The sequence below is a fragment of the Stenella coeruleoalba genome (genome assembly GCF_951394435.1).
Source record: "Stenella coeruleoalba genome assembly, chromosome: X".
Taxonomy (NCBI): Eukaryota; Metazoa; Chordata; class Mammalia; order Artiodactyla; family Delphinidae; genus Stenella; species Stenella coeruleoalba.
Window position 1 is genome coordinate 27,899,589 of NC_137152.1, and position 18,607 is coordinate 27,918,195.

An 18,607-nucleotide genomic window follows, 5' to 3' on the forward strand; every position below is an offset into this window, starting at 1 on the left:
TCTCACTGTTGTGGCCTCTCCCGTTGCGGAGCACAGGCTCCGGACGCGCAGGCTCAGCGGCCATGGCTCACGGGCCCAGCTGCTCCGCGGCATGTGGGATCTTCCCGGACCGAGGCACGAACCCGTGTCCCCTGCATCGGCAGGTGGACTCTCAACCACTGCGCCACCAGGGAAGCCCCGATGTGCACTTTTTAAAGTCAACACAACTTAGGCTTCTATTTCTTTCACTCCTTTTTTCCTTCCTTCCTTCCTTCCTTCCTTCCTTCCTTCCTTCCTTCCTTCCTTCCTTCCTTCCTCCCTCCCTCCCTCCCTCCCTCCCTCCCTGCCATCCTTCCTTCCTTCCTTTCCTCCCTCCCTCCCTCCCTCCCTCCTTCCTTCCTTCCTTCCTTCCTTCCTTCCTTCCTTCCTTCCTTCCTTCCTTCCTTCCTTCCTTTCTTTCTTTCTTTCTTTCTTTCTTTCTTTCTTTCTATATAAATGAATAGATAGATAAGAAGCTAAATAGACATAGATGTAGGTACTATCTATGAAAAGTTAATCAGTCAATCTAAGAAAGAAATGGAAAATTTTATTTGAGCCACATTTGAGATTACCTGGGAAGAGCCTCTCAGAAAGCTCTGAGAATTGTTCCAACCATTAGAAGTGAAGGCACAGTTATTTCTGCTTATGGGGGAGGTCTGGTTGATGCATAATGCAGATACACAATGCACAGTGGGGTGAGAGAAGAGGCCAAAGGGCAAAGAAGATTTTTTATTTTGCTTCAGTTTTTCTTGTCTTCTCATAAAATATGAAATTTATTTCACAGTAATAAAATAGCTATCAGTTATTGAGAACCTACTATGTGTTGGGCATTTTGTATACAATATCTCTAACCCTGACAAAGTGTTACTATTGAGCCCATTTTACAGATGGAGAACTGAGGTTCAGAAGTGTTAACTGTCTTGTTCAAAGCCATACAGCTACTGAGTGGGCCTGCTGGAGAGTTTCACCTGATATGTATGAACCGCAAATCTGTTACCATTCCATCTATCATGCTGCTTCCCCATGCATTCTTCCTGAGCAAACAAAGTACATTAAGCTTTAGGAGGAAGAACTATAGTAATTTTGTATCATTCTGCTCCCAACATGAATATATATGCTCCCTAAACTTGTTTTAAATTGAAATTGGAGGGTGGGGGAACTGGGATGATATTGGTCAAAGGGTACAAGCTTCCAGTTATAAGATGAACAAGCTGTGAATGATAACATACTCCATAGGGTTAACAGAAGCTGGCGCCTTAAGTGATTGTGTCTTACAGAACAGCAGATAAGGGAACAGTTTGTTAAAAACCCTTCTGTTTGGAACCCTTTACTTTACTTTAACCCTCCCTTTACTAGTTAAGCCTGCTTTAGGTGTTTTTTCCTTTCTTTAATTGTATACCCTCCAAGCTTCCCATAGCCTAGGCAATATATATCACCAGATTTCTTGACCAGATTTCTTTTCTTTTTGGTTGGAGCGTACAGTTCTGTTCCAATAAGATCACCCAGCTTAGGAAGCAGAAAACTAGCCTCACTTGCCAGACTGACAGTACCTGTAGGGCTTGGAAACTGAAAGAGGAAACGAACCCCGAGTCTACAGCATCCTCCAAGTGCCAGAAGGTGGGCAGGACAGCACAGGGAAGTAATGAACCCAAACTTCAGACACTTCCCCATCTTGTTGAGTGCTGTCAGGCATCAGGCTCCTCTGACTAAACAGTTAGGTACTTATGACAAACTCCAAACAAGGGGAACTGTTATCAGACTTGTACGATTTCATGTCCAGGATCGCCGAAGTATCTCTTCTTTGGACCTCAACCAGGGGGCAAGGAGAGCTGTCGTCATTGAAGCTACACAGGTAGAGACAACCCAAACGAATTTGAGGCTCATCAACATCCAGGCCGCTCTACAAAAAATGCAGATGTGTTCTCTGATTACCTTAATAGACACTGAGATGATGCCTCTGACTTACAGGTCACTAAAATAATATGGAGGCTCGAGTTGTTTTCCAGGACCTTGGAGTCAGCTCCTGTCCAGTTTAAGATGGCCAAGGCTGGTTGGGACCATTGACCCCAAAACTGGGCCTGTGCAGGTGTCCGATGAACAAACTTGTGACATCTGAGGGCTGAAGACTCTACCCTCAGATCATGCTAAGTGCATTTTTGAACACGTATCTCATGAAGAAGTATGTAATCCAGATATGCCTGCACAGAATACCGATTACCTCACCTTTTCCCTACCTCCAATCCCCTTTTCCATGCCTAAGACCACCTGTTTTTATCCCATAACTAGTTGAAGCCCCTCAATTCAGGAAGGTTGATCTGAGATTTATTCTCCTGTCTCCTTGCTTGCCTGCCTTGGGAATAAATTCTTTCTGGGCTACAAACCTTGGCATCTCAGCATTTGGCTTGCTGTGTGTCGGACAAACAAGCCTGGTTTGGTAACATGGTGATCTAATTCATGACATGGTGATTATACTTAGAAATGTTGTATTATATACTTTAAAGTAGTTAGGAAAATAGATCTTAAATATTCTCACCACACACAAAAAAAGGCAATTATGTGACAGGATGGAGCCATTAGCTAATGCTTTGGTATTAATCATCTTACAAAATATAAGTATATCAAATTAACATGTTGTACCCCTTAACTTTATGAAACCAAGTAGGACCCTGTGGGGCCTTTCTGGGTAGAAACCCCTCTGTGTCTCCAGCTTCTTGTTTGTAGAAAAAGCTTTAGTCTCCTAGGCCTTCCCCAGGTTCCAAAGAGCAGACTCAAACAGTTACTAATTAGAGAAATGAGGGAATGCCAAAAAAAAAAAAAAAAAAGGAAAAGCAGTCTAGCAAGAAAAGTAATGATAGCTTAAACAACATTTCCACCATAAGAGAGAGTCACAGGACTCCTAGTTCCTCCTCAAGTGATATAGATAACAAGCTGATACATATCCCTGAGTTTTGCAGAAACTAAGATCCCCACCAGGTAAAGGTTGTTGACTACAAGCTGACCACAAGCACACAGACCCCAGAATGGTTGGAACCAGAAGGCTGATGATTGAGAATCCTGAAATATCACCTTCCCACCAACCAATCAGAAGAACGTCCATGAGCTGATCAGGTACCCTGGCAACTCTTAACCCCTTAAGTTGCCTTTAAAAACTCTTACCTAAAAGCCATCGGGGAGTTCAGGTCTTTTGAGATTTAGGTGCCTATTCTGCTTGTTTGCTGCCTTGCAAATAAACCCTGTACTATCCTTCAGCACAACCCAATGTCAATAGACTGGTTTTGCATCTGCAACAGGTGACGTTTGGTAACATGTACAATGTTAGATGTCAGCTATATCTCAGTGAAGCTGGGAAAAAAATCAAAACTGGAGTACCAGTTTTTATCACATAAAAGTACATAATTTAAAGCAGCAAACAGACAATTATCTGGTTCAATTGAATGTCCTTTGACTTATTTTTTCAGATAGACATGGCTTTTTGTGTGGGTCACAGAACACATATAGAAATTAGGAGTCATCTGTTTGTGATACTGATACATAATAGGCATGATGCCGTTCTTTGCACAGATCACAGGCAAATGTGTATCCTCTGAGACACAAAGATTCATGCAGAAATGAGGAAAACTGAAGGTCCAGTTCTCAAAAGAGGAAAATCCCAGAAACAAGAGGCAACACGAACAGCTTCACTGATCATTTATCCACCTGGGATGTCAGAATGTTTGTCTAGCACAACGTTGATGATCTGTGACATATGTTATCTATGTTCTAATAGAGTAACACAGAAGTGACAATATTTGCCTGCTTATGGATGATCTATTTCTGCTGATAAACTTGTAGCAGGGCTGCTAATCAAGAGAAAAATGCAGCTGTTTTTTGGTGATAACAATTGCTTTCCAGTGACTGACTGTGCTAGTCAATCTTCTGCAAGGGAAATCAAGAGTAAAGGATGGCCAGTAGTTCCATCACATTGCTGCACACCCGAAGAAAAGTAACTCACATGCAAAACACAGGAAAGCAACTCTTGAGAAAATGTCATGGGACAAATAAGTTGGGAAGCACTTCTAATTTGCAAATTCACACTGAGTTTGGGGGATACGAAAGGTTATAGGAAGTGGAGAAACACTTCACTGGGTTCATCTCTGTATTTTTCAGGTGTATTTGATCATAGATTCCTCTTTTCGTCCAACACGATGTAGCATGTCCACAGACATATGTGTACTGAGAGTTCTGGATGAGACTTGCTAATGTAAGGAAGGACAGACTTAAGTTGAGGAAAAGGATCCTGCAGCAGCAAGTAGGGTAAAGGGGAGAGAAGAGGAGATACAGGCAGGGAGGAGTGTGGTGAAGAGAGAAAGACGAAGGTTAAGGAGAAAACCAAGGGAGAAGGCACGAGGGCTGGAGACATTGGCTAGACAGCTCTCTCCTATTTACAACACAACAACTACAGAGTTCAAAACGTCTTTTACATGCGAAATGGCTTTTGTCAAATTTTGGACCAGTGTTCACTGTAACACTGTAGGAGTTTCCTTACTTTTTGGTTTGTTTTCCCTGAACATATAGGCGGTGCCCAACTTACGATGGTTTGACTTAGGATTTTTTGACTTTAAGATGGTGCTAAAGCAACACACATTCAGTAGAAACCAACCGTACTTCAAATTTTGAATTTTGATCTTGTCCCAGGCTAGAGATCTGCCCTCTGGTCCTCTCTTGTGACGCTGTGCCCCAGCAGCTCCCAGTCAGCCGTGGCATCACGAGGGCAAACAACCGATACACTTAAATCATGCTGTACCCACACAACCATTCTGTTTTTCACCTTCAGTTCAGTGTTCAGTAAATATCATGAGATATTTAACACTTTCTTATAAACGGGCTTTGTGTTAGAAGACTTTCCCCACCCGTAGGCTCATGTGGGTGTTCTGGTGTGTTTAAGGAGGGCTACAGTAAGCTGTGATGTTCATTTTGGTAGTTAGGTGTATTCCATATATTTTTACTTACAATATATTCAACTCATCACGGGTTTACCGGGATGGAACCCCATAATAAATCGAGGAAGATCTGTGTATCCAGTGTATTTTCCTGTTTTATTTGAATGTGGTACATGTTCACGAATTTAGCCACTATCCCTAAAAAAATGCGGATGAAGGGCAGGAGGCAGAAGAGGATCTACAATAAAAATACATTCTTAAAATCCTTAAATCTAATTTGTGACCAGTGGCTAAGGAGGATCCAACCTCTAAGGAATCCCCCTACCCCACCCAAGTGAGCCACGATTGCCTGACTCCTTATCTCCAGGAGAGGCCAGGGGGCAGTTCTCTCCTCATCACAGTTTCTGGAAGTGGTCCTTAGGGTCCATGGATCTGCAATGGCAGAACTGAGATTAAATTTCCATCTAAAGAGGAGGAAATTGCCACATGTGGTTGGCATTTTCGAGTTTTCTGATGAAAAGTGACATTCATTTCTAAGCAAGGTTTAGTATCAGTAAATTAAATTGAAACGTTGACCAGAAAAAAAATCTGTCATAAACTCGATTGTAGTACATCTCTTAATTAAAAATCTGTCTAAAATTAGTACCAGAACATTCTGGGTTTCAGTGACAGGCAACGCGCTAGCACTTTCTTACCACTGCAGCTAACGATTCTCTGCCTGCCACTCACTCCAGGTTGAGTGCTGTAGATTTGTTCTCTCCCTACTCAAGGGCAAATCTGAATAAGAAATGGACGTTGCATTTTAAACTGAAGTGACATTTCTAAATGATTGAAGAAACTTGAATAGTGAGAATACGGATTCTAAGTCAGTCATAGGAGTCTTAATTTAATTTTTTATTTTTTTTTGCCTTCTCCATGCTTGAAGCAGGTTCTAATACTGTGCTGTGGACCTGTTACAAAGCATGTATAAAAAGGCACTGCAAAGATTATTTGCATGGCTCTTCAATGTGATAAAAACACTTTTTGTAATAAATTATTATAGAAAAGCCCTTAAATGTTAGTAGCATATTTATGAATGTTTCTTTACATTAAAGTGGCAATAAAATAGTTATTTCGTATGGAAAAAAATCAACTGAAATAAAGATGTTATTTTTTCCAGACCAGAGTGAAACACATTTTCACCTTTTAAAAATTCTACTTATAGTTATTAATGTAGATGAAAATAACATATTTGAATGTTATATAAGACATCCAGCCTTTAGAATACAAAAGTGCTCTGTGAGAATATAAGTGAGGTAGAGAAACTTTAAAACTGGATTGTGCACTATAATTTTAAAGCGCTCTGCTCTCTATAATCCTTAACCAGGAAAGTGTCTCTAACTAGTTATTCTCACTCCTGTGTAGTATATTTATGCTATCTTCTGGCAGTGGTCCCTTCAGCTAGGATTGTTCAATTTAACAGGCTGTACTAGCATCAAATAATTTGGTATTTCCACACAGAATCACTCGCTGTCACTTTCTAGGTTGAAAGTAATGCTCTAAAAGTGGAATAAGGCCAAAATAACAGCTCTGCTTAGTAAATAGAAATAGGATGATGTTACAACATCACTGTTCTGACAGTCTGCTAGTCCCAATATGCCAGGATAGAGGCTAAATATTCAAAAAAACCAAAAAACTGTAAAAATTAAACATTTGGAAAATACCAAGTGAAGGGATGAAGCAACCCAAACTGTATTGCACATAGCGCCGGCAGAAGTCTAAATTGGAGAACAGTTTGGTATGTCCGCTGAAACAAACAAGAGCATAGTTGATGACCCACAGTTCATTGTTTAGTAAGTAAGGCTTATACACATGCACTAAGCAATGCTTACAGAATGTCCTGAGCAGCATCGCTCCTAAAGGCAAAAAAATGTAATCAGCCTAAATGGCCTTATGTGGGAGAATGGACTAATTTATTCATTGGAGGAATATGCACTGGGGTATTATACAACAGGAAAAAATTAATGCACAGCAGCTGCATGCGTCACTATGCAGTTCAAAGAAGAGTGACAGAAAAAGACATGCTCTAGGATTATATTCATGTACCACTAAATGAGGCAAAATTGAAAAACGAATTGTTTATGTGTTCAACATATAAGGTAAAAGCAAGAGAATAAATAATACGCATTTGGACCGTGAGTACTTCTAGACTGAAGAGAGGAAGGGGAGGCCAGGGAGGAGCGGACAGGGGACTCTGAGCTACTGATAATACTCTCTTCTGAATTTGGTGCCGGGTACATGAGCACTCCTTTAATTGTCATTGTTTCAACTGGTATATGCCTTTCTATAAGTGTGCAGTTTTTCATAATAAAAATGTGATTGTGAAATAAATTTATTTTAGGGTTGGCAGTTTGCTTAAGAGGCGGACTTTGCTGCGGAGCTGTTTCTCTAGAGTAGAGGACATTATTTACAATATTTACAGTGATTTGGACACAACTCCTTTTAAGGGCCTGCCTACAACAAATTGGTCTTGATGTGTAATTTTTTAATATACTGTGGAATTCAATCTGCTAATATTTGTTGAGGATTTTTGCATGTATGCTTATGAGAGATGTTAGTCTGTTGTTTTCTCGTTTGTTCTTTTTTAAATTTCTTTTTGGCTACGTTGGGTCTTCATTGCTGCACACGGGCTTTCTCTAGTTGCGGCGAGCGGGGGCTACTCTTCGTTGTGGTGTGTGGACTTATTGCAGTGGCTTCTCTTGTTGCAAAGCACCGGCTCTAGGTGCGCAGGCTTCAGTAGTTGTGGCTCGCGGGCTCTAGAGCGCAGGCTCAGTAGTTGTGGTGCACGGGCATAGTTGCTCCGCAGCATGTGGGATCTTCCCAGACCAGGGCTCGAATCCGTGTCCCCTGCATTGGCAGCCGGATTCTCAACCACTGCGCCACCAGGGAAGCCCGATGTGTTGTTTTCTTGTAATGTCCTTGTCTGATTCTGGCATTAGGATAATGCCGGCCTCATAGAATGAGTTAGGAAGTATCCCCTCAGCTTCTAACTTCCGGGAGAGATTGTGGTAGAATTGATATAATTTGGTCCTCGAATAAATTGGTAGAATTCATCAGTGAACCCATTTGGACCTGGGGCATTCTGTCTTGGAAGGTGATTAATGATTGATTCTATTTCCTTAATAGATGTAGGCCTGTTCAGATTGTCTGTTTGATGAGTTTTAATTAGAAAATAATCTCAAGATACTAAGAAGTCAACCTGGATTTAGACTCCACCTAGATTTTTTTCAGATTATTTATAAGTTTTAACGTTGCTCTTCCCACATTTATTTTGACGATGTTTCTTCTCACCTTTATGGAATCACACCAAAGTACACAATCTAGTTTTCATACTAGCTACTCTCTCTTATATAGTTTGTATTGCTTTTAACTATTAATTAAATTATCCAGTTATCAGAACATGTCAAGTAGTATAAGGAATCTCATAAAAAACACAGGTTATTCTTGGAAAACTTTCATGTCCCTGTGGGAGAGGGCCTACAACAGAGCAGCCTACTAGTGCTGAGTCTTGAGTATGCCCATCACATCAGCTGGCTTGCTGTACAGAGACAGTGGAGAGCACTTGTTCATTAGGTGAACTGGGTGAATAGACATAGGTTTGTTAAATGAGCTCATGATACATTAAATACGATATAAAGTACTTCCGTACAAAAGAAATCTGAACTAGAAAGCACGGGTGGCCTGACACTTATGATCTCTCAGTCTCCCAGGACTTCGATTAATTCCTTGTACAATAGTGAGAGCGGAGTTACCCATGGAAGGGCTATCCTAGATGAGGGAATCTCTTGGGATTCCTTGGGGGGTGGTAGAGGAAAAGGGAGAGGAAATGCACTTTTCTAGTGCATTTCACGACCTCTGCATATATTACGGAACACAGGGTTCTCTCTAGACCACACAAGTCTAAGGTCCTTATTTTAATCAATGCAAATTAAAAGGCTCCTTCTGTAAAACAAGATTACTTTTACCACACAGCAGTTGGCCAAGACAAATGACATTTTACAACTGATTATAACAAATTAAAGTTTAAAAAAATCCTGCATGCCAGATGTCTTCACTCAACCCTGGTTAATATAGTACTCATATTACACAGGTTTGTTTGTTTTATTATTGAGATCGTGCTCTACAAAATGTGAACCTAGTATGTGTTTTTTTGGTAAAGATGGCGGAGTCTGAAAGGTTAAGTCTCATGGTAGAGAGAAAGAAATTCCTGAAGTCAGGGAAAAAATGGGTTGAATGAGGTGTGTGTGTGTGTGTGTGTGTGTGTGTTTTCAGAAAATGTGAGTCACTGCTTTCTTATCCCAAAACAGTTTGTAAGTGGATCAGGTGAGAGACTATATATGAGAGAAACAAACAAATAAAAAGCAAGAAAAAGAGCAAGTTTTAAATAAGAAAAAGTAATCATGTATACTTTATTTTAAAGTGCCTTTTTAAAATTTCTGTTGTTTTCGTCTACCTCTTCCTCTCCCTCCCTCCTCCCTCCCTCCCTCTCCGTTTCATAGAGGGGCTTAGGAATAAATATTAAATAAATGAAATTAGAAAAGACTAAGAATTTAAAATACATCATAAATGAATGTAGAATTAAGAAGCATGGAAGGAAAACTTTTATCTATTTATTTTCTCATACAATATTTTACAGTGAACTCAGAAACTGGAACAGTAAATGAAACCAAACTTGGTTTTTCTGTGTGCACATTTTGCTTCTTTCTCTTCAGATGAAGCCTCTCTCTGATATAAAAAATAAAAAAACATATTCCAGGACAATCATGAGTATTAGGGGTGCCCATCAATTCAGTTTATGGAAGACGATGTGGCCCCCAGGAGGCACATACTAAATCTTAAAACATATGACCAAATGAGTGTTCCAAGACTGAAACAAAAGTGGCAGTGAATTGGTAAAAACATTCAAACCATTAAAAAATTTATTTCAGTAGGTACCAAAAAGAATATATTGAGGGGAGAAAATATCTGAATGTGATCATGATTCACTTTATCCTTCTTACTTTATTAAAATTTGTGACAGCTTGTCAAGTAAAGATACTGAGGTATAAGAAACTCCAGCTTCCCTTTTTGTACTCCAAGGCAATAGTTAAAAAAAAGACTCTGCTCTTCATCACTGTGATTCTATGCCAGGCACGAAAAACTGCTCCCTACAGGGTTATCCTCTTGTCTTTCAGTCTTAACTGTCAACTCTAATGATCAATAATGCTTATTCCTCTTTTATTTTTTACATGACCTACCAACTATTCATATAAATTGAACCTTTATAAATTTTATCAAAAACAAACTGTCTTTCATCCTAATTCTCTCTCCCTTGTCCAGTTCTCTAGATTCCATTCAGAATAGCTCTTCCACCCAATAAATTGGGGAGATGGGAGCTGCCCTCAGGTGCTGAGTCTACCGGAACAGCTCTTATGCAAGGCAGAACTGCTGGGGCCTGGGTACCATCTCTAGTTTGAATGCCATGGTGTCCCACTATTCTTACGTAGTTTTCATAGGTTTTGTTAAATAAATGTTTTTCTCTTTGTTGTATGCCCTTTGATGCATGTTTATCCACGAAAGACTTTAAATGCGTGTCTATGCCAATTTCACCAGCTCAACAGACATATCTCCAAGGAGAAGATTTCCCCAAATTCCGTACACCACCATTCTGGAAGTCCAACCTCGCTCAGAACCTTAAGGGTGGGTATTTGAAGTGCCCTTGGAAGGGCATCATTATTTATCTTTATCCATCAGTTACCCATCACCAGATGCATGAGCTGCAATGAGAATAACAGCTCTGAGAAGTGGGAACATAATAAAGCAAGGTGGCTGAGAACCACTGAGTCTAGAATACACTGATGCCAGATAAAACAAACAAAGCTGACTCACCATTTCCAACTGGACCAAGTCAGTGGCAATAGAGCGTGCTGATAAGTTGACATGAAATAAACACCTTTCTCCTGGTCACCAGGTAATGTGTTGAAGAGTAGGGTACAAAATGTTGAATTTTTATTCTGTTAGCAACTGCTTTGAATTGACTTCTTTTAGTACAAGTTGAAGCTGGAGAGACCTGAGAAGATTCTGTAGATCAGTCCTTCTCAAACTTTACCTTGTGCATGAATCACTACGTATCCCATTAAAGTACAGATTCTGATTCAGTTGGTCTGGGGTCCGGCCAGGGATTCCGCATTTCTAGCAAACTCCCCAAGGATGCCAGTACTCCTGGTGTCTGTGGACCTTACTTTGAGTAGCAAGGATTTAGAGCCTTAGGGATGGAATCCACTGAATGAGCAGATGGAGAGTGGAGGAAGGGATGGCACTGACAGAGAAGAGAGGACAGATGTGGATTCTGAAGAGACAAGCAAGGTGTGAAGACTTTCCTCTTTATTATGTAGAACCCCTTCCTCATGACTTCGCAAGTCGTCAAGATTAGTAATTCAAAACTATATTTTTCTGGGGAAAAACAATCTTTTCGACAGTGCTCAGAAAACTGGATACTCACGTGCAAAAGAATGAAGCTGGACCTATACCTTACGTCATATAAAAAAATAACTCAAAACGATTCAAAGACCTAAATGTAAGAGCTAAAACTATAAAACTCAGAAGAATATATAGGGGGAAGCTTCATGAAAGCGGCTTTGACAACGATTTCTTGGATAAGATGCCGAAAGCTCTGGGAACAAATGAAAAAGTAGATAAATTGCTTTTCATCAAAATTTAAAGCTGTCGTCATCAAAGGACAGTATTAAGAGAGTGAAAAGGCAACCCATAGATTGGGAGAAAATATTTGCAAATCATATATCTAATAAGTGATGCATATCCAGAATATATACAGAACACCTAAAACTCGACAACAACAATAACGAAATCAACAAAAATACCCAATTTAAAAACGGGAAAAGAAGGTGAATAGACGGTTCACCAAAGAAGGTAAACAAAGGGCCAATGAGCACATGAATGTTCAGCACTAATCATAAGGGAAATGGATGTTAAACTACCAGATACCACTTCCCATGCATTAGGGAGGGAGGGAGGGAGGGAGGAAAAAAAAGATAATAAGTGTAGGTGAGGATGTGGAGAAATAGGAACCCTTGCTGGAGTGAAAGTAAAATGGTGTAATCGCTATGGAAAACAGTATAATATTTCAAAACATTAGAAACGGAATTTCCATATGATGGAAACTTTACACTTCTGAGTATATACCCAAAGCAGGTAAAAATCAGGATTTGATCAGATACTTGTAAACCAGTGTTCGAAGCAGCAAGATTCACAAGAGCCGAAAGGTGGAAACAACCCAAATGTCCACTGACAGGTGAATGGTTTAACAAAACGTGACATATGTGTATCACACACTCAATGGAATATTTCTCAGCCTTAAAAAGAAATTAAATTGTGATGCATGCTACAAATTGGATGAGCCTTGAAAACATTATGCCAAGTGAACTAAGCCAAAGTAGTTTTACAAATCCACTCATTTGGGATACACGAGAGGGGGACCACTTCCAGGAGCAAGGGGTGGGGGCGGGGCAGGCTTGAGCCTCTCCAGTCAGGAGCCAGAGCTGGACCCTGAGCCATCAGGATGCCCAACTGCAGACCCTCCCCGGTGGGCAACGCCTCCAGCAGCCGCGGTGGGGCCGGGGCGGAGTGAGCACGGCAGCGGGGCAGAACGCTGCGCGGGGTCGGCGGCGAAGGTTCACGGCGGGAACGACCCGGTCCCCGGCCGGCCGCCCGGCAGATACACCTTCGTGGCGCGGCGGAAAGCGCGCGGATCCCTGAGGGAGTGAGTCCCCGCGCGTGGCGGCTCGGCTGCTTCTCTCCGTGGGAGGTCGGGCTCCCGGCTCTCCGGACCCGCCTGGCATCCTAGTCTCCGGCGGGGCGGGCCGACTGCGGCGCCCGGGACATGGCTTCGGCGGGCAGCGGCATGGAGCAGGTGCGCGTGTCGGTGCTGACCCCGCTGAAGCTGGTCGGGCTGGTGTGCATCTTCCTGGCACTGTGTCTGGACCTGGGGGCCGTGCTGAGCCCGGCCTGGGTCACGGCCGACCACCAGTACTACCTGTCCCTGTGGGAGTCCTGCCGGAAACCCGCCAGCTTGGACATCTGGCACTGCGAGTCCACACTCAGCAGCGGTGAGGGCCCGGCGCGCCGCGACCCCTGCCTCCCGCCCCGGACCTCCCCGCGCCCTGCTGCCTGGACAGCTACTGCCTCTACCCGCCTCTCCTGTGTCCCCCACCCTAGTCTGCCCCCTCCATCCTGGCCCTTCGCGGATCCTCGGGCTCCAGCCAACTCCCTGATCTCCACCCCTCACCTCTCCCCAATCCCGGTCGCCAAACCCAGTGCAATGTCCCACGCCCTCTCCTCCCGTGGCCATTCCTCGGGCTCTGGAGTAACACGTATGCTATTTTGGGTAATTGTTATCATTTAAGGCGAGAACCATGTGGCTGTGTTGAAAATGCAACGCCTTCCACACCCGCGTTAAAAAAGACACAAGCAAAAGCGTTCCACCTCCACCAGGATGCTGTGGGTTCTCTCTGCCTTCCCCACTCACTTCTCCCTCCTCTCTCGAGAAAGACTTTGCCTGAGTTTACCTCCTAGTGGCCCCATTTCTGCCTGTTCTACTCCACTTTATCCAGAGTTTTCCCCAGTGAGTTAAAGCTTGGATTTCACATCCTTAAGTTTTTGAGGGATGTAGCGAGTGGGGTAAGGAACAGGCTTAATTTCCTTTCCTTGTTTGGTGATACTGTCCTTGGTTGCAAGGTGCCCCTCCTTCTCTCCCACTCCAGTGCCTCCTCTGTCCTCCAGAACTTTCTTTTTCTTCTCCAGGAGCTACTCACAGAAGCCTGAAAAGTTGTGGCTTATTCAGCCAGCACTGGAAGCTGCAAATGGATCTTCACTGTGAGAGCTCGTCAGTTGATGTCAGAATTAGATCTTGGAGTGAAATAAAAATGCTCCAAAGGACATTATTGGAATGATTCTTGAGTTCAAATAGGGATATTAGATAATATTAATCAATGTTAAATTTCCTGATTTTGATCATTAATAGTGCGTGAGTAAACTATTTTTTATTTTTTATCTTTTTAGGAAATACACAGTGAAGTGTTCAGGAGTAGAGAGGCACAGTATATCCAACTTTCTCTGAAATGATAGAAACAGTGTGTGTGTGTGTGTGTGTGTGTGTGTGTGTGTGTGTGCGCGCGCGCGCGCACACGCGCCTACAGGGGAGAGAATAAAGCCAATGTGACAAAATGCAATTGGCAGGTACTGGTAAATGGCATTGTTTGTAGTATTCTTACACGTCCATTTAAAATTTTTAACTTAAAAATAATATTGTTCACTGGTATCAAGTACTTTCAGCCCAGTGCATTTCAAAGGAGGATTTCCTTTCCTTTAAACAAAAATGATAAAGTAGGATGAAAAGTCATTAGCTTTGTGAAAACTCTAGAATATCTGCAATGTATTTTCCTTGACAAAAACACAATATGAACAACCAGATTTTGTTTATGTTTTAAAAACATGAGCAAAATTGTACTCCAAACATTCTGTGATATTTGGTATAGGTAGTGAAGGTTCTAAATAGCATGTAGGTCACGACTAAGATCAGCACTTTATTCTATTTAGAGGATTTCATAGCTCGTGATTGGTCTAGGAATATGGCTACTTTAAGACAAAGCCAGTTATGTTAAAATACACACACACACACACACACACACACATTGACCTACACACACACACACAATCATCTGAAGCATCTGAGAGTGAGAATCAAGATGTATTTGAATATCTTTAGCACATCTGACATCACTTGTTTCGTATATAGTGTTATTCTCATGGTTGGTGCACAGGAGTGGATCTTTCTATAAAGGTGCCTCTGGTAATGTCATTTGCAAGTGTGGAGCAGTTCCATAGAATTTGCACCAGTGCCTTCTGCTTTCCCATCCCTGTTCACCTTGAACAGCAATTGGTCTAGAGTAAAGAGAGGTGGAGAGGTGTCTTCTCAGAGTGGGGAGGGGCGTTCTGATATGCCTTTTCCTTTGTAGGAGAAGTAAAATGTTTTAATACAGTGTCACTATCTATTAGCTTCCTCTGCACTTTGTCTGTGGTCAAGCATGGTATGGTCATGACGGTATCTGTAACTTTACCGAACAAAGCCTTGTGTAAAACATGCTTCCACCTTGCTGAGATGATCATCTCAGCTCAGCAGGGTCCTATGGAAATGTAGCTCTCAAAGACAGACCAGCACACAGGGGAAGTGAACCTAGGTCTGTCACCCACACAGTATTCTTAGGTGCCACATTCAGAGTCCTCTGAGAGGATAGTTTTTAACTGATAGCAATGCACACAATTTGGGAATGCAGATTTCAAATATACACCATGAAGGTAGGCAAATCTGTGAACATTTTAAAGAAATTGAAAATTTACTTATGTTTTTTTCATTATTTTCAAACTTGTGTTGATTCTTCGAATGTGCAGTCTTCTTTGCATTCACACTCAATAATTCCCTGTCTTATGTCTTCAAGAAGTTCATTAGCTCTTGAGTTGCCTTTTAATACTGAGTTGTTTTTTTCTCCTGTGAAGAAAACTAAAAAGAGCTATTATTATAAGCATAAAAATCATAATAAAGAACCATGTGGAAAGTTAACCTATAAGATGAAATCTGCTAAATGCTCTTTAGAAAATATAGCCAACACCCTAAACCTCTTTCTCTAGGTCAGCAGTGAAGTGACTTTCAGCTCTCAACCACCACATCTGCTGTCTTCCTCATCATGTGAGTGTGTCCTTTCAGTAGCAGTTGCCCTGGGCAGGGACAACGACATGATTAACGATGTTATATCCAGACTTTAGCACATTCCTGCCAACCATGGGTGTTTAAATATAGCAATAATGATACCAGTACTTGTGCTCATTACTGTAAGAGGATGCCCCCAGGCGTTCTGCTGTTGGATAGCAGCAATGAGATCAAAATCCAGTCTGTGGACTATCAGTCTTTGCCTGCCTAACTAAAAATAAATAAAACTCCAGTTGACCTAATATAAACCCCGAGACCCTTAGCTGTATGAAAAGAAGAGATAACAAAACAGCATTGAGGAAAAAAAAAAAAAACAGCATTGAGGACTTAAGATAAATGTGGCCATATCTATATCAAGGAAGAACTAATTATTTTTTTCTAAAAGTACTTGAGTAGTATATAGTGTGATGCTTTCACATATCTAACCCCATTCCATTCGCCTTCAGCAAAAGAAAGTTCTTCTGTGTGATCTATAGAGATATTGCACACAATCAAGATGAACACCCAAGATAGCCTATGCAATTAAAAGGCCATACACACACACACTTACGGGGAATTCTTTTTATTTTTCTATACAAGTAAATATAAGCTATAATTAAATTACATAACTCTAACAAATATTTCTAGTGTGCAGACATAAATATAATGCCACCAGCATTTAATCCCTGTTAATGTAAAGGGTTTAGAAGATTTCTTAACCTTATAAACTCTAAGACTGAGAAAGGCACATTACAGACATTTCCTGATCATTTTTTAGTCTGTACTTTCCAACAAATTTTGTTAAAGTATTTGTTTTCCAAAGGACATGTTGAAATACATAAATGGAGAACAGAAAGTGGAAGTATCCAAACTGGAATCACCTAGATGCACTTGCATGTGGTAACAATGGTCAACCCACAATGACTGTTTCCACCCTTCCAACCTTATCATGGTAGCCATCTAGAACACAGACTTTGAGCGTGGCTGAATGAGCTCAAATGAACGAGCGTGGTAGTCGGCCAGTTCTCTTCCAAAAAAGTAACGACAAACTGGAGATAACCATTTCAGTACTCTGGAAGTTGATAAAAAGCATACAACAAACGAAGAATGTTTATGCAAGAATAACAGTGAGAATTTGTGGCATTCGTAGCCTAAGCTGCTCCTATTCTGCCTCCCCGCCCCAGGACTGGTATAGTAGTTCCACTAAGGTATAGGAGGCATGAGGCACAATGGCCTAGATGATCGAGAGGGTTGATTTCATTTACATGTGGAAAAATCTATGCTGAGGGCTGTTACTGAGAACAGTACATATCTCTGTGCCAAACCCTTTGGGAAGAGCTACATCACAGCTACCCTGGGGGTGCAGTCTGGGTTGGTGTGAACTAAAAATGGGAAAATCAGCCATAAATTTAGCAGAGACTTCTGGCAACAGGGCAACTATCCTACACTTAAGAAGCTCCCACATATCACAGCCATTCTGGAAGGCTGTGTGCACTCAGGAAGGACCAGACAAGGCCACAGGTAGCTACCCGTCGCTGGCTGAACATGAGGCCTTGCATACCCAGGAAGTAAAAGCCAAGGCAGACTGGTAAACTTCCTGAACTTTGAGTGCCTTCCCCAATTCATGAGATACATCCATCAGGAAAGGCTGAACTTCTTGGCTCAGGTTGTATTATGGACAAGAAGTTTGTGTCCCCTGGAAATTCATTTGCTGAAGCTGGAACTCACAATGTAACTGTATTTGGAGATAAGATCTTTATGGAGGCAGTTGTGTGGGGCCCTGATCCTATAGGTTTAGTGACCTTAGAAGAATAAACACCAGAGCCTTACTTTCCCTCTCCCCCATGTGAGGACATAGCAGGAAGGCCACCATCTGCAAGCCAAGAGAAAAGCCTCAGAATGGCCTACCTTGCCAGCACCTTGATCTTGGAACTACCAGCCTCCAGAACTGTGAGAACCCCAGAACGGTGGCTTTGTTTAGCCGCCTGATCGACGGTATTTTCTTATGGCAGCACCAGCTGACTAAGGGTGTTGCAGCACAAAATCTGACCAATCAAAGCCGACCACTAAGGTATACTGACACTTGGGTGACCTCTAGGTAGCCAGGTTTGAAAATAAAGATAGGAATAAAGAAATGAGCGTACATCAGCATTCACACACTACAAGGGAGACAGCCTCTACAGAAGAAATCCAGGCAGAAGTTGTAGATGCTACAGTACAGGATCTAAAATGTTCACTTTTTAGAAAAAATTGTGAGATATGCAAATAGATAAGACATTTTGACAAACACACAGGAAATAAAGCAGTAAATAGAAACTCCCTGAAAGGACTTAGATAGTAGACCTAGAAGACAAAGATGTCAAAGCAGCTTTTATTAATACATGCCAAAAAATTAAAGGGAAACGTATTTAAAGATTAAAATGGGGCTTCCGTGGTGGTGCAGTGGTTGAGAGTCCGCCTGCCGATGCAGGGGACACGGGTTCGTGCCCCGGTCCGGGAAGATCCCACATGCTGCAGAGTGGCTGGGCCTGTGAGCCATGGCCGCTGAGCCTGCGCATCCGGAGCCTGTGCTCCGCAACGGGAGAGGCCACAACAGTGAGAGGCCCGCGTACCACAAAAAAAAAAAAAAAAGATTAAAATGACAGTATGAATAAAATGATTTGTCAAGTAGAGGATAAAAATTGTCATACAGTAATTTTAAAAGAAACGAACTTGAGATTTTGGGCTCCACGAGTACAATAATTGAAATGAAAACATTCACCAGAGTCCTCACAGCAGATTTGAGCCGGCAAAGAAAAAAAATCAATGAAGTTGAAGTTAAATCACTAGAGATCATATAATCTTAGGAACAGAAAAAGAAATAAAGAATGAAAAATGAACATCGATTCAG

At 41.7% G+C, this 18,607-nt stretch overlaps 1 protein-coding gene across 1 annotated transcript; it reads left to right on the forward strand.

The window, feature by feature from the left end:
• Positions 1-12,665: 12,665 nt before the first annotated feature.
• Positions 12,666-13,377, forward strand: TMEM47 (transmembrane protein 47; the record flags this gene model as incomplete). The annotated part of the gene is made up of 1 exon (XM_079910331.1): positions 12,666-13,377. Exon 1 carries the CDS (start codon positions 12,856-12,858, stop codon positions 13,375-13,377), a length of 522 nt encoding a protein of 173 aa, XP_079766457.1. The 5' UTR covers positions 12,666-12,855.
• Between the last annotated feature and the right edge of the window lie 5,230 nt (positions 13,378-18,607).